This window comes from Alexandromys fortis, unplaced genomic scaffold (genome assembly GCF_014885135.2).
Source record: "Alexandromys fortis isolate MF-2015 unplaced genomic scaffold, M_Fortis_MF-2015_v1.1 scaffold_1, whole genome shotgun sequence".
Taxonomy (NCBI): Eukaryota; Metazoa; Chordata; class Mammalia; order Rodentia; family Cricetidae; genus Alexandromys; species Alexandromys fortis.
Window position 1 is genome coordinate 40,584,395 of NW_026067927.1, and position 14,047 is coordinate 40,598,441.

Below are 14,047 nucleotides of genomic sequence, written 5' to 3' on the forward strand. Positions count from 1 at the left end.
TAAATATTTATAGAAATATTTCACAAAATAATACAATCAATTACAGTAACAATGAACTGCTTTCCCATAATTCCAAGCAGTTCTCTTCAAGCAGTCAGTACTGGAAAGAGGTGGGGGCGGGGTTTGTTTTGTTTTGTTTTGTTTTTTTTTCCAATCTTTGGCCTCTTTGCTTCAGATTTTAATTACCCTTTAAAAGAAAACAAAAAAGGAAGTCACATCACGGTCACGACCACAGAGCTGTGCGCCTCTCACACCGCACAGCCCCTAACTCCGGGTGGACACTGAGAGCACAGGAACTCTACAGTGGGCTGACTGTGGAGCTAAATTCATTTCACCTGTCTTCACCTTGCAGGGTCATCTGCGTGCTCCTTAGAACTGCTGCCGGCGGCGGCAAACAGGCGCAAGGCAACGCCGCTAAACTGCTTTCAAGAGATTACTAGTGAGAAGAGATCCAGCTTGGAACTGTATTGGTTTGGCCGCACCAGCCTTGCCTTGGGGAGGAAAGGTCCCCCAGGGTCCAGTCTGGGGTGTGCTAGTGCTCAGGAAACCCTGGAGAGCACCCCTGGGGCACACGCCTCAGTCGGAGCTGCTTCCCCACGGCCTCTCCTCACACTCCACGTCCTGCAGCTCTATGACCTCCACCTTCGAGTCCCTCCTCTCGCACCTGACATGAAAAGGCACATGGGGGTCCTCGAACACCCCGTGGTCAGTCTCAGGGTAGCTCTCATAGCCCGGACAGGGTCCCCCTCGGGGGTGGCGTCCGGGCCCTGGTGGCGGATGCACAGTGACAGTGACAGACGCGGAAGCCGTCACAGTGGTGATGGGCTGGCCATAGCTGGGCACAGAGCTGCCCATGGCAGCGGACGTCGGGTTCCGAGGGTTGTGAGAACGGGTCCCACGGGGGCCTGAGCGGTCCCTATTGCTAGGGCCAGAACGCCCTTCAGTAGAAAACTCAAAAGCGTCTCTGCGCGGTCTGTACGGGGGTGGCCGCAAGCCTTCTCTAGGGGGGTCCCTTTGAGGCTGCTGGCCTTGTCGTCCGGGGGACAAGGAGCCAGAGTCCAGGTGCGGCTGCTGTCGAGGGTCCAAGGGAGGGTGATGTCTCGGTTCAGGATGGACCACCTGCAGAGGTGACTCAGGTGAGCACAGGGAGGCAAAGTGATGTCCTTCCACCCACAGAGGAAAACCCACTCCTTTAGTAACATCCAGGGTGTGGATCCTGCCTGCTCCAGCACAGCTGCCTGGAGGCATATAGCTGCTGCCCACAGCTTCAGGAACATCCACAAACCAGCTACCCAACTGACCAGTCTCTCCAGACCCTGGGTTCTGTTCCACAAAAATACTGCTAAGTGTCTGGCCCTGTATGGCCAAGAGGCAGGGTGGAGTATTGGTACATAAGCAATCATATACAGTAGCTTTAAGAGACTTAAAGGTTCCAGTGTCTGGGTCATATATTAGCCTTGCTTCACCTGACCCGCCCCCCAGACCCAAGCCAGGTGTGGCCAGGAGCTAACATACTGAAGAACAGAATGCAAACTTCTGCCATCACTGATAGTTCTGTTAGACGCATTTGTCTCTGCCTGGCCATTAGGAATCTGGTTTCTGGGTCTCTGTACAAAGCCCGAGCAACACAGTGGCCACATCAATCAAAAGGACCGTGACCAACTTCAAAGTCATTGAGCTTGTACCTATTTTTAGGCTCCCGCTGACCAAAACCAGATTCACACTGCAGCTCAGCAGGGCATCGTCATGAGGGCGGGGGGGGGGGGGGGGGGGGGGGGAGTAGGGGGGGGGGGGGGGGGGGGGGGGGGGGGGGGGGGGGGGGCGGGGGGGGCGTGGGGAAATCAATGTGTGCTGGGGGGGGGGGGGCTAGGGTGGATAAGGAAGGAGCCTGTCGACTCCTCACTGCCCTCTGGAATTAAGGGAAGAACTCAGAATGCTTCTGAGCGTCAACAGATCTCCAGGCATCTACAACAGTCAGAGCTTGAAGCCACAAAGCTATGGGAAAGCCTTAGATAATAATTAAAATAATTTTGTACCAAGGCCAATTAAAGGTAATAGAGATGAGAAGAAAAAAAAAGCTTCTCATGGCAGTACAATACTTTTATTCCATTTCCTCATATTCTGAAATGGTAGGTGGGGTAGAAGGACAGAAAGGGGAAAAGGGGTAACGGGCTGCAGCTGAGTCCACGCTGACTAAGGGTGGGGCTGGGGATGAGCCCCAGGGCTTTGAGTATTTACTCTAGGCAAGCTATGCCTCCCTGCAACAATGTGGACACTGCCGCTTCAGCCATAGTTCACAAAGAATGGCATGCTGGCAGCTTCCTGTGATCTGACCTGGTGTATACACTTTTCTCCTGCACCCATCCGTCTGCGAGATCTGCTGCTCAGATCTCCCTGGACCTCCCCTGGACCTCCTGGCCCACTGCCAGAGGAAAGAGGAATCCTTCCCAGTACCCCAGGTGACTCACAGTGGACCGGGCAAAGACGGGGTTCTCTGTGGCTTCCACAATCACTTGGTGGGCAGGACCTCCGGAACCCTGCTGTGCCTCATAGTGCCTGAGCTCCTCGCTGATGCCAGACACAGTGGTCTGCGAGCTGTACTCCGAGTCAGAAGAATCAGACCCATTGTTCATGTGACCGGGAGGCACTGCAAACCGCACAACACTCGGGGGTGGCTCAGGCGAAGGAGTGGGCAGCCGGTTCAGGCCATTGGCTGGAGACACCTGTTTACGGAGATTCCCAATTAAAAGTGTTACATTTCGTTTATCTGTTGGCCTATCTTAAAAGTTCATTATCCTCTGTCACCTGACAGAAGAACCCACACATCATCCTGCATCTTCTCCCCTCTCCCTGCCATCCGGCAGACCTTCAAGATACTGGCATAAAAACAGTGCCAGAGAGGCAGGATGGATGCCTTTTACGCCTGTTAAGCCCACACACTTATCTGAAGTAGAAAACCTTCCTTTACATATCCCCAAGACTAAAGCTGCCCATCCGCTGACCTAAAGCAAAGTTTGCTCCCGAACCCCCAGCCTGAGCTATCAAGCGGAACAGTAAAACAGCCACTGTTGCTCAATATTTACTAAAGAGGTCACGCCATCAGCAGAACCTAAATATCTAAATGGGGACTGGGGAAAGGAGGTGGCTTGCGGGATGAATGCCTCACCCTGGTAATCACTGACCTCAGGACAGGGTCCAAAGAAGGACAGGAGGACAGGCAGCAAAACCAGTCCATTGAGAACCCCCAAGACGGTGAGGATCGCCAGGACAGCAAAGAAGTATCTGGAAAACAAAAGGGAAGTGGGACCGTCAGCGTGAAAAGCAAGCGCGTTCTGCCCTCCAGGCACCCAAATGTTACTCTGCACCAAGGGCTCAGGCTCAACAATCCCACTGCTCTGAAAAGTCAGCCACAAAACTGCAGTTCAAACTCTAACACAAGATTAGCGTGGGGTTTTGTTCTTTTTTAACCCTACGAGTCCGAGGAGGACGGTCCACATACTAGAGTGTAAGTTCATGAAAGGAAAAAAAAAATTAGTTTGTTAATTTGCTGAAATCTCATGCCTGTAATGTTATTTATGAACGTGTTCCACCAACACAGAAATATGGAATGTGAAATGAATGGCTGAACATCCTGAAAGCACAGAGACAATGCCGAGGGGCCCCGCTCACGAAAACCCAGCAGAAGCAAACAAATGAAGTGAAGGGTGTAGAATTTAAACAAATGAAGTGAAGGGTGTAGAATTTAAACAATTTGGCCCAGGAGGAAAAGCAGCCCGCTTCTGCAGGCAGCTAATCCACTGTGAAATGCCCCTGCCTCTTAAGGCAGAATCTCTAATTAAGTCTCCGGCGCATCAGGTAAGGGTTTCCCTGGGCTTTCATTAATCACAACTTTCTGCCTAGAATTCTCTGGGTTCCAGTTTTACCAAATAGCTCCGATTGCAACCTTTTTTTAGAACACAGGAACCAGCTCTGCAAAGAAAACGCTGCCCATTCTGTGGGAGCCGGGGCATTGTGCGGGGCGAGGGCACTCCACAATGGCAGGCTGCTCTGCGGGCCAATCTTTTGTTGAACACTTTAGCATCTCTGAATACTCTTGTTTTGCGTCAGCCAATTCAAACAGAAAGGCTGAAGCACCACGGCAGAAGAGGGAGAGTGGAGAGCGAGTTCTGCGTTCCCACCATTGAGGGCTAAAGGTCTGGGATCCTTCAAGAATACCCAAGGTAAACCTGTCAGCCAGGGACCGCCTCTGGCCAGCACTCTGCACAGCTGGAGGGCGCACGCTCCACGCAAGGATGCTTCTCTGGAACTAATGATTTCTAGGGCTTTGATGGAACTGGGCTGGGGGGGTGGGGTGGGGTTAGGATGTTCTGGAAAGAAAGAGGGAGGGCCAAATATCTATCTGTAAATGGTGCCCCGGACCATAAAACTGAACAGCCACCCTGCAATGCCAATGTCTATGTATGTTCTGACATCAGATGAAAGGAGAGAGAATCCCTATAAAAATACAAATACCTCACAGCTATTGTAAACACTAAAACCCGCTGAGTTGCATTAGTAAAAACCCAAGCCGCCAACGTCTTGCTCTAACGTAAACTGTGGGACTTTCAGCGGAGGCATATATCAGCGGCAGGCATTAAGACATTTGCATCCCATCCATCTAGCTGCAGCATAAACAGACCAATTAGATTCCTGACGGCTTCATGTATACAGTGTCTGCTCATCTATTCAACTCCGGTGAGGACTTTATCCGCCCTGTTTTAGAAAATGGGAAGCCCTTCTAAGTGCTTGAAACAGGAACCCTGATATCTCTGGGAGGGGAGGAGCACAGCCCCAGCGAGGACAGCGAGGAAATGGGCTCTGCTTTGTTGTGTCCATTGTAGAGCTGGGCGCTGGCTTCTCGGCTAACCTGCAAGGTTCCAGCACACCCTCCCTCCATTTATTTCTCTTGGCTTTGAACTGCCTGTCGAGACTTGATTCTCCCAATCCCAGCAGAGTATACACCACACAACCAAGAAGGTTATGTGCTACTTGCCAGTAGTCACAAAAAAATGGCACTCAAGAGGCTGGTATCACCTTTGTGTTGGAAGAGCCCAGAGTCCATGCCAAAGCTTTGTACCAGAAAGACAAAGCTAGAACCTGTGTAAGGGCATGCAGAGAAATGCCAAACCAACCATTTAAAACAAGGCAAACCCAAATCAAGATCTAAATCAAGCCAGCTACCTCACCAGTGTTTGGCAAAGGAGACTCTACTGACCAATTTGCTAACCTGTCAGTAGGCTGTGTGAAAACTCACATGCTCCGGCTCACCTGAGAGCTGTCTGGAAAGGCCCCTGTCAGTCTGCACTAACAGCCCCAGATGATCAGGAAGCGTCTCACAGAGAATGCTGGTCTACACTGAAATGAGCCAATCTCAGCTTACTCTACCCCCAAACAGTGAGCCAACCATGTCCTCATCCAGAAAGATGGATACTCTGGAAGCTTGGCTGCCCAGTGGGCTATGCCTCAAGACTGATCCTTTCTTTTTCCTCCTCTGGTGGTGGGGATTGAACTGGCTCGCCCCATGCACCTTAGCCAGGTACTTGCTGTATCACTGAGCTACACCCCCAATGTAGCTAATGCTTGTTTTGTATTAATCTTCAGCTACAACTTCTAGCTAAAAGCCCTCTTTTCGTTTGGAAAGGTGAGCTTCCCTCCTTGGCTGTCCTGTGTAAGTGTAAATCTTGATGAGAACCAGATGTGGTGGCACACGCCAATACTTCTAGCACTTCGGGGGCTGAGGCAGGACAATCAGCAGTTCAAGGCTATTCTCTGCTACATCACAAGTATGAAGCAAACCTAAACTACAAGAGACTTGTTTCATAAACAAAACCCCCAACCCCCAACCCCTTAAAAACCATTTTCTAGTCTTCCTCACTCTTTCCTGCCTTAAACACACAGTAGTGTTTTTCCTAAGGCATGGTCTGAGGAGCAGTCAAACTCTACAGAAGTTTTAGCCCAGAGTGAAGCACAGTGCAATTCTGTTTTGAAGAGTACCAATAAAAGAAAAACCAAACAATGCTACCAAGAACAGCTTGATTAGGTAATCTCTCCAGATGTGTGGCGCATTGTATACAGTCTCTGGGCTCTGCCTTATTCTAAAGACACGCTAGTATCTTACATACTGAGGACGCTGGATTGGCCTCTTTGCAACATACCATGGTTTTCTACCTAGGAGCAGACACCTTGTGAAGTCAACAGCACTGTTGAGAGAGTACAGTTTCCTTCTAGTTCCAATCTTAAGACTCTTTTTCAAAATGAAAACTCACTGTCTTTTATACTTTGGAAAAGTCACCATCTTACCCATCCATACCAAGTAGCAAAATCCTGCCTTGTGATCCAAGAGGAGTACACAGGCCAGGTTTGGAGTCCCTGAAGTCAGAGGTTCAGCACTGACGAAGACTCAGAAGGGACCCAAACACACAATCTGGGTACACTGTACTCATTGCCTGTGTAAAGTTTACAGCTAGCTGACCACACTGGAGGTATGCTAAGTTTTCTTCCTACATTTTAAGGCAGGGTCTCATGCGTCTCTGTCTGTCCTCAAACTCAATAATACACAGCCAAGGACTGGGGCTACAGGGCTAAGCTTCCCACACCTGCTTTACGTGGTGTGGGGAACAGAACCCAAGGCTTCGTGCAGGCCGAGCCCTCCACTGAGCTACACCCCCAGCCCCTCCCACAGTTCTGAAGGAGAGAAGACCAAAGCCGAACATAGCTAATTATCAGAACCCGCAGTCATCTCTCTGTAGATGTAACTGGAACCTCAACACCTGGGATACCAGGTGACTCTAGCTTCAGGTTGTGGGGTTGCCTCTGCTCTAACCTTTGCCCTTCCGTTTTCCAAGATACTGCGAGACTAGAAAGCTTCTGAGAGAGCTCGTCTGTGTGCCTCAGACAGGCTGAGATGCGCCACCGACCGGACAGAGGAATAAGACACAAAGGCTCTGTACTCCACTTCTGCTTACCTGACAATGAAATCAAATTCGGACCCTGCAAGCATCAATACGCCCAGCAGAGTGGACACAGCACCGTCCAGAACAGGAGCGAACATGTGCTCCAGGGCAAGCATAGCCCTGTGGTTCTTGTCACCAATGGCTGTCAGAAAGGCCTGAGCAAAGGAAGAAGGGAGACGGTCACATTCCTGGATGCACGTGGTGAAGTGCTCAGCTCTGTCTACACCTGGGTTTTATCATCTTCTCTTGTATCTCAGGTTGGTTTCAAACTCACTATTACACAAGAACGACCCTGTGCTTAATCCCCCTGGCTCCACGTAGAGTGCTTAGGTTTACAGGTGTGTGCTACTATGCCTGGTTTATGGGGTGCTGGGGATAGAGCCTGGCGCCTCCAGCAGGTGAGGCAAGCATATTACCAACCCAGCTATAACCCCCCACCCCAGAAGTAATTCTTAAGTTCATGTTAGGTAGGTGGAGACACTACGAAGAAACTATTCTATTGTTTAAAAAAAAAAAATCAAAAATGTAGCAATAAAGCCAAAAGGATGATTGTTTTTTTAATGTCATGATATTAAAGAAATAAAGCATTGTTTATTAGGTCTTCTAAAGAAAAGTATTATGCATATGGGTGTATGTCTGTGTACCATGTGCTTGCCCGGTGCCCACAGAAAACAGGAAAGAGGACATGAGATCCAATGGAGCTAGAGTTACAGGTAGCTGGGAGCTTTTACTAGCCAGGCAAGTCCTCCACCAACTGAGCTAAAGTCTCAGCCTCAGGTCTGCCTGAAATATTGGAGGCTGCCTCTACCTTTCTCTCTAAAACATATGCTCAAGATTTTACTGCTTAGCTGCTAGAATGTGTACTTGGTTTCACGACAACGCCCCATTCATATTGAGCCACAGTTAGTGATGATGCATATCTTGAACAAAACCCAAAGCATGGTGGTCCAGGCTTATAATCCCGGCAGATAGATCTCTGGACTCTGCCTCAATAAGAGTATTTGTAACCCTCCAGCCTCTGCAAGTGTGTGTGTGCGCGCGCGTGCACACACACCTACCTAATATACTGACTCTAAATCATCATCTTACTAATAGCTTCAAAACATTCCTTCTGAACAGCCAATCCACAACCTGTGAGTGCAATCACAGCTCTGAGAGGCTGCAGAAGGCATACACCACATGCTCAGCTCCAAGCACATGCTGGAAAAGCAAAGCCAGCATCCCTTAGTTCTGGCCGAGAGCTGAGTTTCCAGCTGGGGCATTGCAAACACTATACCGGTCAATGCGTATTTACTGAATGTCTCTATTAGCCCCAGGTACTCGAGATGTGAGCACAGCTGTAGTCAGAACGTAAACTGCACACCGCTTGCTGCAAGGCTTTCAACCAATTTTCTCATCAGTGTGGATAGCTGGCTCATCTATTGGATTCTAGCCTCTCTCTCAGGTTAATTTCTTCCAACACAGGCAGTGTGTAAAAACAGAAGGCCAAGACCCCAGTGAAAGCGTCCCTGGTTCTTGTGTTCTGCTGCATGGAAGCATCAGAACTGGGAGGTCTACAGAGCTGGGTGGGCTGAGGTGGAAGAGCAGGCTCTGCAGGGCTGTGCACCTGAGCTCAGTCACAGGCCCCAGGGTATTTCTGCGGCAGCCAACTCACCTCACCCTCAATTACGCTATCCCCACCAGGCCTCTGGGGGTGGTCTTGTTGTATTTATCTCCACTTTATGACTGTACTTAAAACCGTGTGGATGTTCACCTAAACACAGACTGTCTCGGGACAACAGTGAGAACTCCGGGATAGGAGTGCTACTGGTCAGAAAACCGTATCGATGTGTACAGCCCTTACACACTGCAGTGGCGTGCAGTCCTTTTCACTCCCTGTGTATCTTAGGTAGGACTCCCCAAGGGACTAAGAACCCTCAAACATTTCGGACTCTGTAGGGAAAACTGTGCTTGACATACGGGAGACGAAGGCCCAGGTTAAGAAGGCCCCATACCAAAGCCACGTGGACGGTGAACTCCACTCCGATGCCGACAGACGCAATCAGGATGACCACAGGCACAGCGCTCAGCTTGATTCCAATGAGGCCCATCATGCCGAAGAGCTCAACTGTCATCAAAGCCAGGACCATGACCTTGAAAAAGGCACACAGCAATTAGTAAGGTGGTACCAGGTACACTAGGAGGGGCAAACCAACAATCACAACATGGGAGCAACAATGTACCTGTCATTGAAATACTATGGAAAAATACTGACTTCCTTTACCTCTGGACAACTTCATGTCTTATATTTCAACTTCCTACTGCAAAGGAGATGTTAGGACAACTTACTGTCCAGGCTAAAAAAAGGTTTAAGACAAAGTTGTGTGTGTGTGTGTGTGTGTGTTTGTGCATGGTGTGTATTTGTATGTGCATGCACACACATGGAAGCTAGAACTAAAGCTGGGAGGTGTTCTCTGGAGCCTCCACTAAGACAGGGTCTCTCACTGAGACCTGGAGTTTACTATCAGGCTAGCCAGGCTGGTCAGGCCTCCTCCTTCGTCACACACCGCCACACCCAGCCTGACCGAGCTATCTTCCTATCCACCAGTTTAATACTCTTTGCAAATTATTTTTCTAATATTCCTATCCTAGGAAGGGAGCACACCCTGAGCCATCTATGAAGAAGTAGAACATGAGAGTCCAGCCTTTACCCATCATTATTTCATCAGCAACAGTTACTAGAGACAACTCAGTAACACAATACAGGGGGTGCACGTAGGTGACTCAAATATAGTACTGCTTTAATAGACCCAAGCTGAGCCCCGGCAGTCTCTGGCACACAGGGCTCCCAGAGCCAATACCTAGGGCTACTGTGGTTCACAACAAGTCTTTAACCGTAAGCACCAGAAAGTGAGTTCATAGTGCAGTATTTTTGATTGTTATAGTCTGTAACCTAGAGAAGGCGGATAGGATGGGGTGGATAAAGGTTTTTGTAGGTAAAGGAACTGTGCTTTGGTTGGAGACCAAAGGAAGAAACTGGGGACACGTGTCAGGTTACGGGGCCTTTGTGCTTTCAAGAGATGGGGGCGGCCAGGAGTCACAGCACAGACCCTCAGGTTTAAGGGAAGGCTTCAGAGCCTTTCATCTTCCTTTTAAAAATGAGTGCAGAACTTTGGAGTTTCTTGGGCCAAGGAGGTTCTTGTGAACCTCCCTCCCCCCACACTTCCGCCACAAGGAGGAAGGAGAGAAAATGAACTTTCTCGCTTGGGGATAGGGCAGTGGGTGGTGGCAGAGGTTGGGAGGAACAGTGGAAGATGGATGCCGTCCATGGCTTAAGTGCTGCGAAGACCTCTGCAGACTAAACATTTACCTTTCATGTACCTGTTGCCCAGACTCAGCACAGAAACAAAACCTGTTTTTGTAATTCTGGCATTTTAAAGGCTATACCACAGTTCACAGAACTTTAAACAATGCCAGGATTTCAGTCTCTACATGACACTCACTTCAAATCTGAGGGTAAACTGGCAATGAGAGGCAGGCAGTTCCATTCCCCCAGGAGTCAGTGTTCATTGTGCAAAGGGCCCAGGTGTCACCCCCACCCCTGCAACTGTCCTAACTTCTCTGTGCATGCTTCCTCGTAACACACAGCCACACATGGTTAGGGCTGGGATGAGGCTCTAAATAAGAGTTCAGAATTAGCAAACTGTTATGCTTTGGTTATTTTTCTTTAATAAAATTTCAGTGCCTTTACGCAGTGGGCTTACAAAGTCTCCTATCTTACAAGAGGACGTTTTAATGCTGTGTGAGAGGGGACACAGATTCCGGCCATTAGGGGCTCTACCTTCCCCATGAACCTCACCACCTCAAGTAGAATAAATATCTTACAGATGATGCAATCTATACCCTCCTCCTCCAAGGGCCCAGACATAAACAAAACTTCCCGGCTGCAGAAAGAGCTATGCCAAAAGGAATCCGACTTCTATAAAGACCCTTATGGTAAACTCACAATGATCCCAGCCGTCCAGGGGTTCAGCAGGAAGACCGCGCACACTAGGAACGTGCAGGCCAGCACCACGCTGATGGCCAGCAGCAGCCAGTGGCGCAGGCTAATGTACTGCTCCCAGAACAGGAAGGGGTAGCCGTTGGGGTAGCTGGACAGCCCCAAGCTCGTGTAGTTCTTACAGATGATCCTCACTTTTTCGATGGCTTCCACGAAGTCTGAGGTGTCTCGTAGGCCATTGAGGTAGAAAGGGAACTGAACGTACTCGATAGGTTCCGCGGCTGGGACTGGACAAAGGAGAAGCGGTGTGAGTGAGGGCTCCCGGGTGAAGAGCCTCCGCCACCCCAACGCCACAGATGCTGGATGTGAAATACAGAGACGGGAACCCCCCCAAAATGCATTCATTACCCAATGTTCCAACAAAACGGACAAACAATGATTCTGGGCCTTTGCAACATTCAGAGTCGGTTTAAAACTTCTCACTAACAATCCATTTGTTCTCACTGTGTGTGTTCGCGTGTGAGCATGGTTGTGCATTCAGGCACACGTGTGGAGGTCAGAGAGCGACCCTGGATGTCAATCTTCTCCTTCTACCTTCTCAGTCAAAAGTCTCTTGCTGCTTGCTGTGCATACTCCAGGCTGGCTGGCCCTGAAGCTCCCAGACACATTTCCCACCCCGTCTCATCTTGCCTTATGCACTGGGATTACAGATGCGCTACCACACCCAGCTTCATGTGGGTTCTGGGGATTCAAACCCAGCCCTCACACTTGTGTGGCAAGCTCATACCCACTGAGCCATGTCCTGAGCCCAGAACCAACCCTTTGATTTTATCAGGTGGTAGCAACGGGGTAAGAATGGGATGGGCAGTGGAAGGCCCTGTAATCTATATTTTTAAGCCTCTGATTTTATTATTCCAGAAGCAGCTACCATTTGTGAGAACTCTAAATGCCGTAGTAGGACTTAAATGTCGACCTTTCGTTTCCACGTCCAACTTGCTCTCCCTGACCATTTGTAAGACCCAAATAATCCCAGAGTCATGCCTTGCAGAAAAAGACACTTGACTCTTCTTGTCCTTTAGTGACCTGGCGACTTAAACCTTTCCCGCTTTTCTAATGCAATGCTAAGTCTTCAGCAAGAGGGGAAGAAATCCTCACACAACAAGCATTTAGTTACTGCCCTGTGTGTTCCACACCCTTTGGGGTCATTCAGTTGACTTGCTAAACATGATGTGCCCCTATTATAATCTCAACTATAAATTTTCATTAAGACAGGCCTTGGCTGCTTGCCACCAGTCTCTGGGGGTTAGTACAGGGGAGTTCAGAGAGCTGCCTGCCCCGTTTGCAAAGGGACCCGTCTTCTTTCTCATGTCTTCTCTTGGCCCCACACCCAAAGCCTACGCTGCTACTAACATCTCTAACATAAATGCAGACTAAATCCACACAGAGCCACCTTTCAAACCCCGGGCTTAGGGGTGAAGGGAAGAGGAGAACACTGATGTATACAGACTTTTCTTGTCCAGTTTAAACAGCTCTGACAGAGCACAGGTGCTTGGTGGCTTATAGAAATGACCCAACATGCCAAAAATCCCTTCAACACCAGAGTTGACAAAGTTAAGATAAACATATAATCCCTAGCGATAAAACTCGGCAATAGTAAAATAACACTCAGCGTGGAGGCGTCCCCCACTTTCACATGGAACAGCTGGCATCAGGGGAAACGCCTGGCGTTCGAGCTACAAAAGGAGGTTAGAAACGCTTATTTCTCAATGTGAGAGTGCAGGGCTGTATTCCATTACACACCCTCATCTGTCTCCCGGAGTTTTAAACTAAGAGAAATATATTGTTCTATTTACACTTTTGAACCCTGGGTAGTGTCAGCGAAGGAGGCTGTGGCTGAGCTCGAGGCAGCAGCGAAAGGAGCCTCTGAGAAAGCCCAGCCTCTCTGGACAGACGGCTACTTACTCCTCAGCCTGGTCTCCGGCATGTAGTCGGCTTTGTCGTGGACCCACTCTGGTCGGTGAGGCCGGATGTTGGCCTGGGAGGCGGCGTAAGCCACGGGGTCGTTGCTGACCCAGGCCGTCAGGTAGATGTAGAAAGCGCTGGGATTAATGATGCCGTCTGCATCCACCAGACGCTGTTTAGTCAGCTACAAAACAGGAAGAACAGAGGTCATTCAGAGCGGGCTGTGGGGTAAAACACACTCCTGCTGGGAGACCAGAGCTCTGTACCCACTTTTCCAACAAACAGCAGAATACCCATGGCTTGACAGTGCCCCAAGTCCCACAAGAATACCTTTGATGTCTTTCAAAATGCACTTATTGGGGGATGCAATCACCAGTGTGTTTACAGCAAACACACGGTACTGCAGATGGCCCAGGAATCGGCTGAACCAATTAAATCTGAATGCTAAAAGAGACTGGCTGCAGCCAAGGCGGGTAATGAACAATCTGGAAAAACATATTTATAGGAGGGGCAGGGAGGGGGGGAACCTGGCAAGCATCCCCATCCACGTCTGTGTGTAGTTAACCTCTGTTGTTAACACTGAAGGAAATACCACCCAGTAAATGCAGGGGCTATAAAATAAAACAACATCTGTATAAATTTTGCTAACACAGCCTCCGATGACCTGCACATTCAAAAAATGCCCACTGCCAGAGAGGGGAAGACAATGATGCAAAGCCAGGGCCTCTCTGAATAATCTCACTTCTGAGCCCTGGTCAGATTCAAGGGCCACATCTGCTCCCACAGTAGATCTTGTGGGCTTTACTCGAGTCAAAGACACTATGAGACGAAGTGCGGATTATAAATATGGTAGATACACCGAAAAAAAATTTCCTGTTTACTTTAGGTCCAGGCCTCCTTCCAACGTTCGGTCTTTTTTAACAAAATGAAAATCACCAGTGACAGCAGCTCACAGAGAAAGAGTGTGGAGGAATAAAGAGCGTGGAAGAGAGGGAGAGACGTAGACGGCAGGGATCTGGATTCAATTAATCCACGGGATCGCTAACAACTGTAGGTCCTCAGACTGTCTCTGGAATTACATAGCACAGCTCCTGGCCTCCGTGCACGCGGCATG

The 14,047-nt window shown here is 49.4% G+C and overlaps 1 protein-coding gene across 5 annotated transcripts in view; it reads right to left on the minus strand.

Moving 5' to 3' along the window:
- Ptch1 (patched 1) overlaps positions 1–14,047 on the minus strand; it is a 65,767-nt gene that overhangs the window by 2,551 nt on the left and 49,169 nt on the right. For all 5 annotated transcript variants that reach the window (XM_050143848.1, XM_050143845.1, XM_050143844.1 and 2 more), the window contains 7 exons: positions 12,934–13,117; positions 10,978–11,258; positions 8,987–9,124; positions 7,005–7,147; positions 3,183–3,282; positions 2,469–2,723; positions 1–1,119 (listed from right to left, as the gene is read on the minus strand). The exon at positions 1–1,119 is cut by the window's left edge and continues 2,551 nt beyond it. In XM_050143848.1, the coding sequence (XP_049999805.1) occupies positions 577–1,119; positions 2,469–2,723; positions 3,183–3,282; positions 7,005–7,147; positions 8,987–9,124; positions 10,978–11,258; positions 12,934–13,117 (1,644 nt within the window). In that variant the 3' untranslated portion in view covers positions 1–576. The remainder of the gene's footprint in view (positions 1,120–2,468; positions 2,724–3,182; positions 3,283–7,004; positions 7,148–8,986; positions 9,125–10,977; positions 11,259–12,933; positions 13,118–14,047) is intronic.